Source organism: Hyperolius riggenbachi, chromosome 5 (genome assembly GCF_040937935.1).
Source record: "Hyperolius riggenbachi isolate aHypRig1 chromosome 5, aHypRig1.pri, whole genome shotgun sequence".
Lineage (NCBI taxonomy): Eukaryota > Metazoa > Chordata > Amphibia > Anura > Hyperoliidae > Hyperolius > Hyperolius riggenbachi.
Window position 1 is genome coordinate 24,239,494 of NC_090650.1, and position 15,734 is coordinate 24,255,227.

Genomic DNA, 15,734 nt, shown 5'->3' on the forward strand with positions numbered 1-15,734 from the left:
TTGTATTTATCCTGCTGCTGTCAGTGGTCCCACCACCAGGGTCCACACTATGCATTGCCTGCTGTCAGTGCCACACGTCACTCCACCTCCTCCTCCTGCTGCTGTTGTATTTATCCTGCTGCTGTCTGTGGTCCCACCGCCAGGGTCCACACTAAGCATTGCCTGCTGCCAGTGCCAAACGTCACTCCTCCTCCTACTGCTGCTGTTGTATTTATCCTGCTGCTGTCAGTGGTCCCACCGCCAGGGTCCGCACTATGCATTGCCTGCTGCCAGTGCCACACACACGTCACTCCTCCTCCTCCTGCTGCTGCTGTTGTATTTATCCTCCTGCTGTCAGTGGTCCCACCGCCAGGGTCAATACAATACATTGCCTGCTGCCAGTGCCACACGTCACTCCTTCTCCTGCTGCTGCTGTATTTATCCTCTTGCTGCTGTATTTATCCTCCTGCTGTCAGTGGTCCCACCGCCAGGATCCACACAATGCATTGCCTGCTGCCAGTGCCACACGTCACGTTTTTAGTTTTGTTTTTTTTAAGTACACCTATTTCAATGTGAATTTCCTTTAAAAAAAACACACAAAAAAACACCAAATTCGCGAACACAAATTTTTTACCGAATTTTGAGGTGTAACCCCGAACCGAATATGAATTCGAACCGAATTTCGTGGTCGAAGGCGAATTCGAATTCGAATGTACCCAAACTGAATTTTGGTACATCTGAGCATGCCTGATGGTTAATTTTGATGGCATTAACATTATTTTTGCTGAAATTAATGCGAAAAGAACATTGATATTTTTGCTGATCTCTATTAGTAATCAGCCTCCCCAATGAAAGTCATTGTTTTTTTTACGATACACTTGATTATATAAATTCTACTAAAGTTCATTACTGTTACTAATATCTGCCTGTTCTCGCTATAAACAATGAACAGGAATTGGAGGATGGATGAAAAATGTGGATATGGTGAACGGTGAAGAATTAATCTTCTATTTATTGCTGAGAAAGAAGAAGGGAGATAAAACTAATGGGAAGTGACAGAAACACACCTGTGGCATAAGCTCATAATCAGAAGATGTTGTGTGAGGAATGAAAACCCTCAGCTGGTTCAGCTATTTTAAGGCAGCTGGGGGCTCTCTGTCACACTTCTGAATCGACTAATTGCTAAAGTGAACCAGAGATGAAGCACCCTCATGTATTTTACCATATATATCAATGGGAACATGACAATAAATCCCTACCTTGCTCTCTGTTTCATTCTTCTCTGCTAAATCTGCCTGTTATCAGCCCTGATAAGAATCCCTGACTGAGCATTCAGTCTAGCTTTTCTCGTAATGATTATAGATGAGTCAGTCTTCTGTGATGTCTTTTCAAGCCAAAAATACAAATTTCATTGTGAAAATGGAAACTGCAGCCATTCTTACACTGTTAATGGCAGGGTTCTCAAACTTTGCACAGTTGGTCGCTGGGTGACTGGGATTAATATTCAGAAAAGTGGGTGGAGCCTATAAAAGCCAATCAAAATCCACCTATTGATTTTTAAGGGGAATATTTAATTGCTGCCATCCTTGCACAGTTAATCACCTGTACCTGGTACAGTTGGCCATTGGGTGATTGGGTTTCAAATTCAGAAAAGGGGTGGAGCCACATCCAATCAGATTAATTGCAAATTATTGATGCCAAAGACTGCAAAGCTCACATACTTGGTCATTAAGTAATTGCGTGTTAGGGTTAGGAAGAGCCAACACCAGCCAAATACATACCCGGGCAACGCCGGGCGTCCAGCTAGTATATATATAAGTTCGGATGTTTGGATGTTTGTTACTCGATCACGCAACAATGGCTGAAAAGATTTGAATGAAATTTGGCACACACATAGTACATTACCTGGAATAAAGTATAGGATACTTTTTATCCCCATAACTAAAAAGTGGACGGAGACAAATACAAATTGCACTGGGAAATGTAAAAAGCAGCCAGTCTTACACTGTTAATGGTAGGGTTCTCAAACTTTGCACAGTTGGTCACTGGGTGACTGGGATTAATATTCAGAAAGGTGGGTGGAGTCTATAAAAGCCAATCAAAAATTACCTATTGATTTTCAAGGGAAATATTTCATTGCTGCCATCCTTGCACTGTTAATGACACAAGCCTCAAACCTGGTACAGTTGGTCTTTGGGTGACTGGGATTCAAATTCAGAAAAGGGGGTGGAGCCACAAACAGCCAATCAGATTTGTTTCATTTCAATGAAAATTATTGATGACAAAGACTGCAAAGCTTACAAACTTGGTCATTAAGTAATTGTGTGTTAGGGTTAGAAAAAGGGGCCGTAGTGAATATCAGCCAAATACATAATGCATAATACATACACAACGCCGGGTCATTAGTGGGCGGAGACAAATACAAATTTCACTGAGAAATGTAAACAGCAGCCATTCTTACACTGTTAATGGTAGGGTTCACAAACTTTGCACAGTTGGTCACTGGGTGACTGGGATTAATATTCAAAAAAGTGGGTGGAGCTTATAAAAGCCAATCAAAATTCACCTATTGATTTTCAAGGGGAATACTTCATTGCTGCCATTCTTGCACTGTTAATGGCACAAGCCTCAGATTAGGTACAGTTGGTCATTGGGTGACAGGGGTTCAAATTCAGAAAATGGGGTGGAATAACAAACAGCCAATCAGATTTGTTTCATTTCAATGCAAATTATTGATGCCAAAGACTCCAAAGTTCACAAACTTGGTCATTGAGTAATTGTGTGTTAGGGTTAGAAAAAGCGCCCGCTGCCAACACCAGCCAAATACATACACAGGCAACGCCGGGTCATCAGTGGTTGGAGACAAATACAAATTTCACTGGGAAAATGTAAACTGCAGCCAGTCTTACACTGTTATTGGCAGGGATCTCAAACTTTGCACAGTAGGTCACTGGGTGACTGGGATTAATATTCAGAAAAGTGGGTGGAGCCTACAAAAGCCAATCAAAATTCACCTATTGATTTTTAAGGGGAAATATTTCATTGCTGCCGTTCTTCCACTGTTAATGGCACAAGCCTCAAACCTCGTACAGTTGGCCATTGGGTGATTGGGGTTCAAATTCAGAAAAGGAGGTGGAGCCACAGCCACTTAGATTTATTTCATTTCAATGCAAATCAGTGATGCCAAAGACCACAAAGCTCACAAACCAGGTAATTGAGTAATTGTGTGTTAGGATTAGAAAAGGTGGGCAGACACTAGCCTAATACATACCCGGGCATTGACGGGCGACCAACTAGTATATGTATATATATATATATATATATATATATATATATATATATATATATATATATATATATATATATATATATATATATACAGTATATGGGTGTATGTGAGTGATAATAAATAATAAGCAATGCATAATTAAAGGCACAGAGTCTCACAAGGATAATGCATGAAATAATAGATGAAGTATGATTAAAAGCAATGCATAAGTAAAGGCAGAGAGTCTAACAAGGATAATGTCATCACATTATAAAAGGCCAACCGAGTGTGATGAGGGCAAGCAGCTATTATGCTGGAGGTGCTGGATAATCAATGCTTAATATTCAAAGAGCCGAAATTACCATAGGGCCATAGTAAGTCAATACATCACCTCATGTTGAGTGGACGTCATAATAAATAATCATAAATATAGAGGCACGCATAATGAATAATCATAAATACATAGACACAACAATGATGTATAACATTGTAAAAGGTAAGTCCAGATATAAATATAAAATATATACAAATGCACATGTACGGTAAGTATATTTTCAGATGGAATATGAGATCATAATGTTGTAGAGCATAATGAAAATGGGCCTAATGGTGTAGCCCACCACTGGGGGCAGGGGGGGATAAGGGCAAGTGGGAACAGGGGAGGAAAGTTGGTAAAAAGGGGGAAGAAGGGGGTGTGGGAAGGTGGGGACTCAAGGTGAGGGCGGGATGGAAGGGGTTTAAAGGAAGGGGTGAGGGAGGGGTGAAAAAAGAAGGAAATAAGAATAAAAGTCGAAGGAGGATGGGGTGGATTGTGGGAAGGAAAGGAAGGGCTGCCGGCAAGGGAGGGAGCCTAGGAAGGGTATGAAAATTTGGAACAGAATAGGACCAGAACCTCAGGGGAGAAAGGCAGGGGAAGAATAAGGGGCGAGTGGGTAGGGAGGTCGCAAGGATGAAAGGGTGAGGATCCTATCCTACAGCCAACGGGAAGTGTATTAATAGTTGTGTTACAAGCAGATGTTTGAACCCTTAGGGTGTAGGTTCCTTAGCCTAAACATCTAGTACATTTCCCTAGACCTCAATGTCTCAGGTCTGTCATCCACATCCTCCAAGATTACTGCAATGGGGCAAAAAGGTCCACCCCATCAGATCTTGATTATGAAAGTTCTTAAAATGGCCAGAAAGCTTGTGTCTGATGTAGCCCTTTAGAATGTCTCTTCGATGTTGGACCCATCTGGTTCTAAAAGCTTGTGTGGTGTGTCCCACATATTGTAGGTCACAGGTACAGGTAATAAGATAAATCCCGTAACTCATGTCGCATTAGTCGCACTGCTCTGGTGAAGGTTTCTCTGGTGACTGGAACCAGAACTCCGCCCTTCTGTGTTGGATTTTAGAACAACAGATCAGTGAGGATTGTAATGTGCTAATTATGATTACACAACATTTTTTGAAAATATTTGTATTGACGCTTATACGTAATTACGATTTGTAAACTCAATTGATTTCGTATAGTGATTCGTAATTTCGCCCAACATTTTGCGTAATTCTTGTATAATTTCATGCCAAATTTGGCAGTGAATAGCAAAGCCGCCATACATTGTAGTGACACCAAAATTGCTACATATGTTAAGCAGAATAGTGGGTACAGGTCAAGAAAAATAATTTTCCAAAAAGACCTTGTAGTTTTTGAGAAAATCGGTTTTAAAAATGCAAAGAAAAAATGGTTTGTAAACCAAAAAATGACATTGTCAGGCCTGTAGGAATATCCACCCACGAATCAGCTCCAATGCCCCAATCTACCTCCACACGCTTCACCCTATGTGGCCCATCCCCGCTTGAATGAGAGGTGAGAAACACCTGCCCAACTTCGGCTACACCCAGGCCTTTAGTGTGCAAGGTATTGGAGCTGAATGCAGGGTGAGCAAATAAACTTCCAGGCCTAAACAGGGATACAGAGTAGCAGAGTCGAGTAACAGTCCAAGATCATACACGGGTAAACAGAGATATCGCAGTACAGGAGGGCAATAGGTCGGTTCAGGCAGCAGGCAAGGGAGGTCCAGTAAACGAGCAGAGGTCAAAGTCCAGATAATCCAGTATTATAACAGCAAATTGACAGAGCAACCAGCAAGCTAGAGCTATCACAGGCAACATGCAACTGTCACAGCAAGGTTTAAATACTGACAGCATCCAATCAGTGGCCGGCCACATGCACACAACAGCCAATCACACAAAGGCATTAATCCTGTTTAAGTGTCAGCTGACAGAGAGATCAGCTGACACAGGTGGCAATACATGTCAGCTGACTAACCAGTACTAACCAGCAAAACACCCTGACTGTGTGTCAGCTATAACATACTGGTTAAGAGCAGCATCCGTTATTTTATATTTATTACATAAACCCCTGCTGACTATCCTACCAGCTGCCACTACCTCTGTCGCCACCTCAGACCATACTGCGGCCGAGAAGAGCAATCCCTTACAGACAGTTTAAAAACCATTTTTCTTTGCATATTTAAAATCGATTTTCTCAAAAACTACAATGTCTTTTTGAAAAATTCTTATTTTGACTTGTACCCAATATTCACCTTAACATATGTAGCAATTTTGGTAGCAATAGCATGTATGGGTGCTTTGCTATTAACAGCTAAATTCAGTAAAAAAATTAGCGAAATTGCGCGGAAATTACGCAAAATCATGAAATATTACTATTACATATGAAATTAATTACGATTTTCCCTGAAATTTCAATTCACTATTACGATGCATAGATAAGAACTTCGATGCAAAATTTTGCATTTGCAAAATTTCGGTCCACCACTGCAACAGATGCATCTGGGCTGTAGGAACCTTTTTGAGGTCTCTTTCGGTTTCTGATTCTTGTCTCAGTTAAGTGATGTTTCAGTTGCCCTTAAGTCTCAATTTTCTAGGGGCCAGATGACTTTTTAAGGCTTTTGCCCGATGGAAGATACATTTAGATCTCTCTTCCAAGCTTGGTTTAAGATCTTTCCTGTAGTAGAGGAGACCAATGCTTGTTTAAAATCTTCCTGATAGATCCATGACTTCTGTAGAATTGCGTGATGAAAGCTAGGTCTGGAGCCCCTTCCTTCTCTGCCTGCGATTTCCTTCTCAATTGTCGTGTTCTTTCAGTCGCTCTTGCTCTCTTCGTCTTTCACTAATTTGTTAGGAAAGGGTTTTTGTTTGAACTTTTCAGAGAATACTTTGCTTTGGCTTGTTTATCATATGTTTCAATGTTTTTTATTTATTTTTTTCATATTGTTTTCCATGTATTAAAATGACTGCTTCTAAAAGATACATAGGAGTAAGAGTCCACCGTTTTAAAATTATTTTTGATTTTATGATTTTTGCCTCATTGAATAAAACCAGGTCGACCTATTTGATTTGTTCTGCATTGGTGTTTAGGGTAAATGTAATGGCCCAATCATTATCATTAAGGTAGTTCTGTAGGTCTTCGGACAGATCGCTCTCCTTCCCATATGAAGATAAAGTTGACAATATACCTTTTATAGAACTTAATATTTTTGTTTAAAGAAGATCTGTGCTGAATTTACAACACATTCAAATAAACATATTACTGTTTCCCCATTATTCCCTCTCTTCATTTCTCCTATTTTCACCGCTCCCCGCTACCAATAAATAACTTAATTAATAAAATATAAATTTTAAACCTTTGGGTAAGATGGCTGCAATGTAAAGTGCTCTCGGGTCAGTACACAGTCTCCTTGTACTGCTGTGAGCTGAGAGATGAGCTGAGCTGAAGCCACAGGAGGCAGATCTCCTCCCCATGCTGTCTGAAGATTGCAGAAAGGTCAGGGATGACTCAACAGATGACCTGCAGAAGGGGAAGGGGGAGTTAGGAACAGCAGCTAGACTGTTTGCCTCTTCCTGCAGCACAATATTCATCTAACTAGATGAATAATTAGAAAGGAGCAAGAGAGAGAGAGCACAGCTGTTTCTACATGAGACAGGGAAAAAAAGATTAGTACTTATGAAAGGTACTTATTTCTTCATTTAAATTGCATTTGGAAAAAGGGCCACAGAACCCCTTTAAGGGATTGCTTTGCCCCAGGAGCAAGAGTTTGATTAGTGTAACTGGGGGCAAAGTGAGCACCCATAGCTGTGCCTTTTTTCTGTACATATAGTTTGTCTAGAAATGTGAAGTAATTGTGCATGAAGATGAACGAGGCTTCTTGCAGTAAAAACTGCTTTTGTATTCTGGGGTACTTTGGGATCCTTTGGGACCATATCTTCATATAGGAAGGAGACCGGTCTTCCACTGAAGTCACCAGAGAAACCTTCACCATAGCAGATGACATCAAATGTGACACAAGTTAAGTGTAATTTTTCTTACCCTTCCTAGGCTTCCTCCCTTTCCCATGGCCCTCCCTTTTCTTCCTTCCTTACCCCTTCCCAAAATCCTTCCCACTCCCCCCCATCCTCCTTCGACTTTCACCCTCATTTCTTTCTTTTTCCGCACCTCCCTTCCCCCTTTCCCCCCCTTCCATCCCTCCCTCACTCCCCTTGAGGGTTGATGTCTTCCCACACCCCCTCCTCCCCTCTCATTCCCCTCTCCCCTTCACCCACTTTCCTCCCCTGTCCCCACTCGCCCTTATCCTATTCACCCCCATTGGTGTTGGGCTACACTATTCGGTCACTCTTCATTGTGCTCTACATTATGATCTCATATTCCATCTGAAATTATACTTACATGTGTATATTTATAATTTTATATCTAGGCCTTTTACAATGTTATACATCATTGTTGTGCCTATGTATTTATGATTATTGATTATGTGTGCCTCTATATTTATGATTGTTTATTATTTATGATGACGTCCACTCAACATGAGGTGATGTATTGACTTACTATGGCCCAATGGGCATTTCGACTCTTTGAATATTAAGCATTGATTATCCAGCACCTCCAGCATAATAGCTGCTTGCCCTCATCACACTCGGTTGGCCTTTCATAATGAGATGATATTATCCTCTTTAGACTCTCGACCTTTACTTATGCATTGCTTTTAATCATACTTCATCTATTATTTCTTGCCTTATCCTTGGGAGACTCTGTGCCTTTAATTATGCATTGCTTATTTTTTATTATGCTTATTATTGCTTATGCTTATTATTTATTATCCCTTACATACACCCCTCTTTTTATATATATTTGATTTTCAAGCATCTTTAACTCTCCCATTTTTATTTTTGCATCCAGGTCTACAGACACAGCGGGAGTCTGCACAGTGTAAGTGACTACGCAAGGGAATGCATTCTTTTGTAACTAAGACCCCGGCTTTTTAACTTAGCTGTAGGGAAAGCAGTGCTGGATGATTGATTTATGTGAATGCATTTGTTTGAACATTTGCATATGAGTGTGCAAAGGGTTACCTGTTTTTTGCTATTTTTCTGGCTATACCCCCTTAGTACCTCCATATAATACCTTATTTAAATGTTCTAACTTGAGGTGATGTGCCTGGATATATGTATTTTTTCTCCCCACAAAGATGGCCATGCCTTGAGGTCTCCATAGAAATGGTCAGCACTGTCCTTATGACAACACACAGAGTCCACAGTGAAAAAATCCCTGTCCTTATCCTACACAAAATGGCCACACCCAGTAGTCTCCACTAATATGGCCGCCGCTAGACTACGGTATCTTCATGGTGATTGGCTGGCTGCATAGAGTGCACGGAACATGAAAACCAACCAGGAAACGAGTCCGCCGGGAGCAGTTAATGTACAGTATATAACGTGCTGCCTGCTCTGCATATTAATGAGCAGGACCCCCTAGGGGCCCCCTTCCAGCTCAGGTCCTCCCTGCCAGTGCAGTGGCAATAGGGGCTATTATTGCATCACTTTTAACTACATTAAGCCCAATTCCCCCGTGGACCCACCAGCAGTACCTCCTGGGATACAGGAACAACTGACTGAAAACCTCAGACAGTTACTGTATATGCATATGAACACTTTGTACACTTAAAGGGATACTGTAGGGGGGTCGGGGGAAAATGAGTTGAAGTTACCCGGGGTTTCTAATGGTCCCCCGCAGACATCCTGTGCCCGCGCAGCCACTCACCGATGCTCCGGACCCGCCTCCGGTTCACTTCTGGAATTTCATACTTTAAAGTCAGAAAACCACTGTGCCTGCGTTACCGTGTCCTCACTTCCCCTGATGTCACCAGGAGCGCACGGCGCAGGCACACACCATACTGGGCCTGCACAGTGCGCTCCTGGTGCTATCAGTGGGAGTGAGGACACGGCAACACAGGCACAGTGGTTTTCAGACTTTAAAGTCTGAAATTCCAGAAGTGAACCGGAGGCGGGGCCGGAGCATTGTTGAGTGGCTGCGCGGGCACAGGATGTCTGTGGGGGACCATTAGAAGCCCCGAGTAACTTCAACTCATTTTTCCCTGATGACCCTACAGTATCCCTTTAAACTCAAATACATAACAACTTTCAGAAACGGCAAGAAAAAAAAAAAATTAAAATATATATATATAATATCCTTTATTGGGAATACCCATGGTCTTAATGATTTTTATTTGTATTTAATTTACATACAATTTTATTTAATTCATCTATATATATAATAGACTAAGTGCCTCAACCTTCAAACAAGAAGAAGAAGTACTTTGCATGAGAAAATGTATGCGTGCTCAAACACCAAGTTTAAGGCCTCTTTTCCACGGACTGTTGAGCTGTGTGCTCAGCAAGCAGTTACCAAGCAGCAGTGAGCAGTTACCAGGCAGCAACAAGCAGTTACCAGGCAGCAACAAGCAGTTACCAGGCAGCAGCAAGCAGTTACCAGGCAGCAGCAAGCAGTTACCAGGCAGCAGCAAGCAGTTACCAGGCAGCAGCAAGCAGTTACCAGGCAGCAGTGAGCAGATACCAGGCAGCAACAAGCAGTAACCAGGCAGCAGCAAGCAGTTACCAGGCAGCAGTGAGCAGATACCAGGCAGCAACAAGCAGTTACCAGGCAGCAACAAGCAGTTACCAGGCAGCAGTGAGCAGATACCAGGCAGCAGCAAGCAGTTACCAGGCAGCAGCAAGCAGTTACCAGGCAGCAGCAAGCAGTTACCAGGCAGCAGCAAGCAGTTACCAGGCAGCAGCAAGCAGTTACCAGGCAAGCAGTTACCAGGCAGCAGCAAGCAGTTACCAGGCAGCAGCAAGCAGTTACCAGGCAGCAGCAAGCAGTTACCAGGCAGCAGCAAGCAGTTACCAGGCAGCAGCGAGCAGTTACCAGGCAGCAGTGAGCAGTTGTGAGAGTTTGAGAGCCATTTCACTGCCTATTCACAGTCCATGGAAAAGAGGCCTTACCTAGTGTTGGGCGAACAGTGTTCGCCACTGTTCGGGTTCTGCAGAACATCACCCTGTTCGGGTGATGTTCGAGTTCGGCCACATGGCCGAACTAAGAGCGCATGGCCGAACGTTCCCCGAACGTTCGGCTAGCGCTGTGATTGGCCGAACGGGTCACGTGGTTCGGACCCGAACGCGCTCTGATTGGCCGAACGGTCACGTGGTTCGGGTAAATAAATACCCGAACCACGTCATATCTCCGCCATTTGTCTGTGGGTTTAGCTTTGGGTAGGCAGGCAGGGTAGTTCGCTCTCCAGCCACGCTAGCCAGGGTCCCCCCCCAGTCATTGTGTGTCGCTGCTGGGAACAGTAGTACACCGCTCGCTCAGCCACACTATATATAGCATTGTTTACTGCCACTGTGTACCTCGCTCAGCCACACTATATATAGCATTGTGTTTACTGCCACTCTGTGTACACGGCTCAGCCAGACTATATAGCATTGTGTGTACTGCCACTGTGTACCTCGCTCAGCCACGCTATATATAGCATTGTGTTTACTGCCACTCTGTGTACACCGCTCAGCCAGACTATATAGCATTGTGTGTACTGCCACTCTGTGTACACGGCTCAGCCAGACTATATAGCATTGTGTGTACTGCCACTCTGTGTACACCGCTCAGCCAGACTATATAGCATTGTGTGTACTGCCACTCTGTGTACACGGCTCAGCCAGACTATATAGCATTGTGTGTACTGCCACTCTGTGTACACCGCTCAGCCAGACTATATAGCATTGTTTTCTGCCACTCTGTGTACACGGCTCAGCCAGACTATATAGCATTGTTTACTGCCACTCTGTGTACACCGCTCAGCCAGACTATATAGCATTGTGTGTACTGCCACTCTGTGTACACCGCTCAGCCAGACTATATAACATTGCGTACTCTGCCAGTCAGTGAGTATATTGCTGGGATCAGTAATACTCCACTCACCGCCAACCACTATATGAGCTCACCATGAGTTCCTCAGAGACCTCCGCTGTGAGCAGCACTCCCAACAACAGCAACAGCCAACGCCCCACGCAAGCTATAACATCCACCCCAGCAGCCAGTGGTCAGCAGCAGCCCTCCCCGGAGGAGAACGTTGTGTCCATCGGTCCGTCGCCAGAGCGATTAATGAGGGCTGCCATTGAGGGGATGATGGGGCCTGATGTGGAGGAGGAGGTCTGGCTCAGGCCAGCATCCCAAGTTAATGTTGAGGACGATGAGGGGTCTGTGTCTGGGGATGTTGGGGTGGCAGAGGTGGTGGGTGGGTCAGACTCAGTAGAAGAGTTGTATGATGAGGATGATGATCGGGACCATCTGTATGTGCCTCAGAGTCCGACCCCGGAAAACATGTTGTATCGTGTGTTTAGGTACTAAAATCTGTGTTCCCACTTCCCAGTACTGCCCGCAGTGCCCGGGTCCACAGATCCATATAATTTTTTGGGCCGCACTATCAAACTGTGGTACTATGAGTGAGTTGCCATGGTCCTTCTGTGCTGCCTGTCACACTCACCGTCTGTCTGCAGATGGATTATTCAACACAGCTACGCCATCTGACATGTAGTCCTGGACCTTGACCATCTTCTCCAGGCGATTGGTGTTGGAGGACGTGGAACTGCCCGATTGCTGTTCTGTGGGCTGCTGCATGGGTGTCAGAAAATGTTCCCACTCCAAGGACACTGCCAATACCATTCCCTTTTCGGCACTAGCAGCAGCTTGTGTTCTTTGCTGCCCTCCTGGTCCTCCTGGGTTTGCTGAAGTCAGTCTGTCGGCGTAAAACTGGCTAGAGAAGGAGGAGGATGTCAATCTCCTCTCTAAAGTCTCCATCCTCAAGGGCCTGCTGGAATTGTTCCATTTTTGACCTGTCTGACACTTTCTTCAATCAGTTTTTTAACATTGTGTTTGTATAAACTGGGTATAAACCCAGTAATTGGTGTTGTCCAGATTCCAGAATAATGAATAATAATGAATAGTGAATAATACGCGGGCCGCGTTCAATGCAGTCTAGCATGAATTGAGCCATGTGTGCCAGAGAGTCCTGCCAGACTCCTCTGTCTTCATGTTCTTGTGAGCGTTGTGATTGTTGTGATGCACCATATTCGTCACCAGCATCACTTTCTTCCTCTTCTGCTGTCCATTCCCGCTAAATTGTGGAAGTCCAACGTGCACCGCTCTGTCCCTCGGCAGTGGGGGCATCCAATTCCTGCTCCAACTCCAGCTGTTCCTCGTCCTGTTCTTTGTCATAGCTGGGACCAGCGTTTCCTGAGGCAGGTTGCCTGATGTTGGTATCATCACGCTGATCGTTTTCATCTTCAGAATCCCCCACTTGCATCATGCCAGCGGTTTCCATCTTCAACATTGATTTCTTCAGTAAACACAGCAGTGGTATTGTAATGCTGACTGTAGAGTTGTCACTGCTCAGTCACGCAACGTGGATTGCTCAAAATTTTGGAGGACTTGGCAGAGATCCAACATGGTGGCCCAATCAAATCCACAGAAGCTTGGTAGCTAGCTGCTGGAATGCGCCTCGGCACTGCGCAAAAGCGTGCTAGCATGTGCAGCGTAGAATTCCAGCGCGTAGGGAGGGACATCACCCAGCGAGCGATGGTGCGCTAGATTAAAGCGCTCCTGCATCTCTTGGTGAGTCCTTCAGAAGCGGTACTGAACTTTTAACAATGTTTTTTTTTCTTTCCTTCAACAGAAGATCTGCCACGTTGGAGTGAGGAGGACGCCGCCGACCCCGACACCAAGCTGAACCCCGGCGAACTCCAAGCAGAGGATCTTCAGGAACCCTCAAGGCTTTGAGCAAGCTGAGGAGGATCAGCAGTCCCGACGAGACCTCTCCTCATATGCGACTGAGTGCAGTGGAGCTCCCCAGAACAACCTCTCAGTTGTCACTTTGTCACTGGTCACTTTGTCACTTTGTCATTTTGTCACTTGTCACTTTGTCACTTGTCACTTGTCACTTTGTCACTTGTCACTTAGTCATTTTGTCACTTTGTCACTTTGTCACTTGTCACTTTGTCACTTGTCACTTTGTCATTTTGTCACTTTGTCATTTTGTCACTTTGTCACTTTGTCACTGGTCACTTTGTCACTTTTCACTTGGTCACTTGTCACTTGGTCACTTGGTCACTTGTCCAGATGATCTCGGTACACCTCCTGCGATTCAAATTCCTGCACACATTGCTCTGGGATTTGGGTGTGATGAATGATGCATCTAACTGGCCACCGGAGGCAATTAAGGCCTTCAAAACATTGAAAGCAGCTTTCTGTTCCGCCCCCATTTTGCGTCATGTTGAGTTGTTGACGTCATGTTCATCCTCGGCCTCGCCTTGCATTTCAGTGCGAGGTGCATTTTCCACAGAAAAAGGTTGTGAATCCGGGCACAACATTTGTGGCTGTTCCATTGACCTTTCACAGGTAGAAGATTGTGGGGGTGGAAATAGCTCCTCCGAATAGCCCATTGTGTCCTGAAAACTACTCATTGCATTGCTTTGCGCACACATTTTTTTGTCCTCATGCAAGGCCTGAGTTGCACCTGAAAGCGTGGCCTTCTCCTCCTGCGCCTCCTCCTGTTCCATGACGTCTGCTGCTGCTGGGTTAGCGTTGACGCCCGGTCCCTGTTTATTGAACCTCTTATCTTTATTACATTTATGACTGCATGGCGGTAAAAAGCATGCTATCCGCACGCTTCTTGTCCTCATGCAAGGCCTGGGTTGTTGTGTCTCAAAAAGCATGGCCTTCTCCTCCTGCGCCTGCTCCTGTTCCATCACGTGTGCTGCTGCTGCTGGGTTAGCGTTACCGGTCCCTTTTCCTGGAACCTCTTCTCTGTATTACATTTATGACTGCATGGCGACAAAAAGCATGTTACCTGTGCAAAGAAACATGACATTTTCCACATTTAAAAGACAGTTTTTCCTTTGAAACTTTACAATCAATTTTCTCAAAAACTATAAGCTCTTTTTCAAATATTTTTTTTCCTCTTGTACCCACTCCCAAGGTGCACATACCCTGCTAATTTGGGGTATGTAGCATGTAAGGAAGCTTTACAAAGCACGAAAGTTCGGGTCCCCATTGACTTCCATTATGTTCGGAGTTCGGCGCGAACACCCGAACATCGCGGTGATGTTCGGCGAACGTTCGCGAACCCGAACATCTAGGTGTTCGCCCAACACTAGCCTTACCCTAGCAAGTCTGACATTGCAAATCTGGCCTAATTGGCTATTCATGAGGCAATGCTCATGCAAATGCATGCACAAACCAATACCACAAAGCAGTCACCCTGCTACATGCTACATTAGCACTATCCGGCTTAGTGCACACCAGAGCGGTTCGGCAGCGTTTTGCGATCCACTTGCGGCTGCGGATACGCTTGGGTAATGTATTTCAATGGGCTGGTGCACACCAGAGCGGGAGGCGTTTTGCTGAAACGCATACTCCCGAGGTGAGGCATTTTTTGGATTGCGGAGGCGTTTCTGCCTCCAATGTAAAGTATAGGAAAAAGGCAAACTGCTCTGAAAAACGGCAGCTCAGAGCGGTTTTGCAGGCGTTTTTGTTACAGAAGCTGTTCAGTAACAGCTTTACTGTAACAATATATGAAATCTACTACACCAAAAACGCTTTACAAAACCGCAAAATGCTAGGTGAAATGCTACAGAAAAATAAGAAAAAGCGTTTCAAAATCTGCTAGCATTTTGCGGATCTGCTAGCAGTTTTTGGTGTGCTCCAGGCCTCCAGGAGCGCCACAGGGAGGATTCCCAATGCCCCCTTTTTATACAACTGGGGGGACCGCAGGGTCCCAGGCTCTCTCACTGCCTGGAAACCACAGCGGCACCCCGAAGGGGAGGCTGGGTGGCGTGGACGACCCCCCCCAAGTGTGGCCAGCGGCGGGGAGAGCCGTCTGCACACACCTCCCAATATTAAAAACAGCCACTTACCTTAACGTCCATTGCGTTCTGCTACATGCGCATTAATTTGGGGGCACCACATGAGAAAGGAGAGAAGCATGGGTCACCCCGAGCTTTAGAGCTCAGGGCTGGCTCACATACAGCACTCCAGAGGGGGGGGGGGGAGAGGACAGGCGCACTCACTCCAGGGCTCACACCACCGGAGCAAGCCATCCAC

At 44.8% G+C, this 15,734-nt stretch overlaps 1 protein-coding gene across 3 annotated transcripts in view; it reads left to right on the plus strand.

Annotated features, from left to right (window-relative positions):
* Nucleotides 1-15,734, plus strand: part of MYL3 (myosin light chain 3) — a 225,625-nt gene that overhangs the window by 106,039 nt on the left and 103,852 nt on the right. For all 3 annotated transcript variants that reach the window (XM_068235188.1, XM_068235187.1, XM_068235186.1), the window contains exon 2: nt 8,481-8,510. In XM_068235188.1, the coding sequence (XP_068091289.1) occupies nt 8,481-8,510 (30 nt within the window). The remainder of the gene's footprint in view (nt 1-8,480; nt 8,511-15,734) is intronic.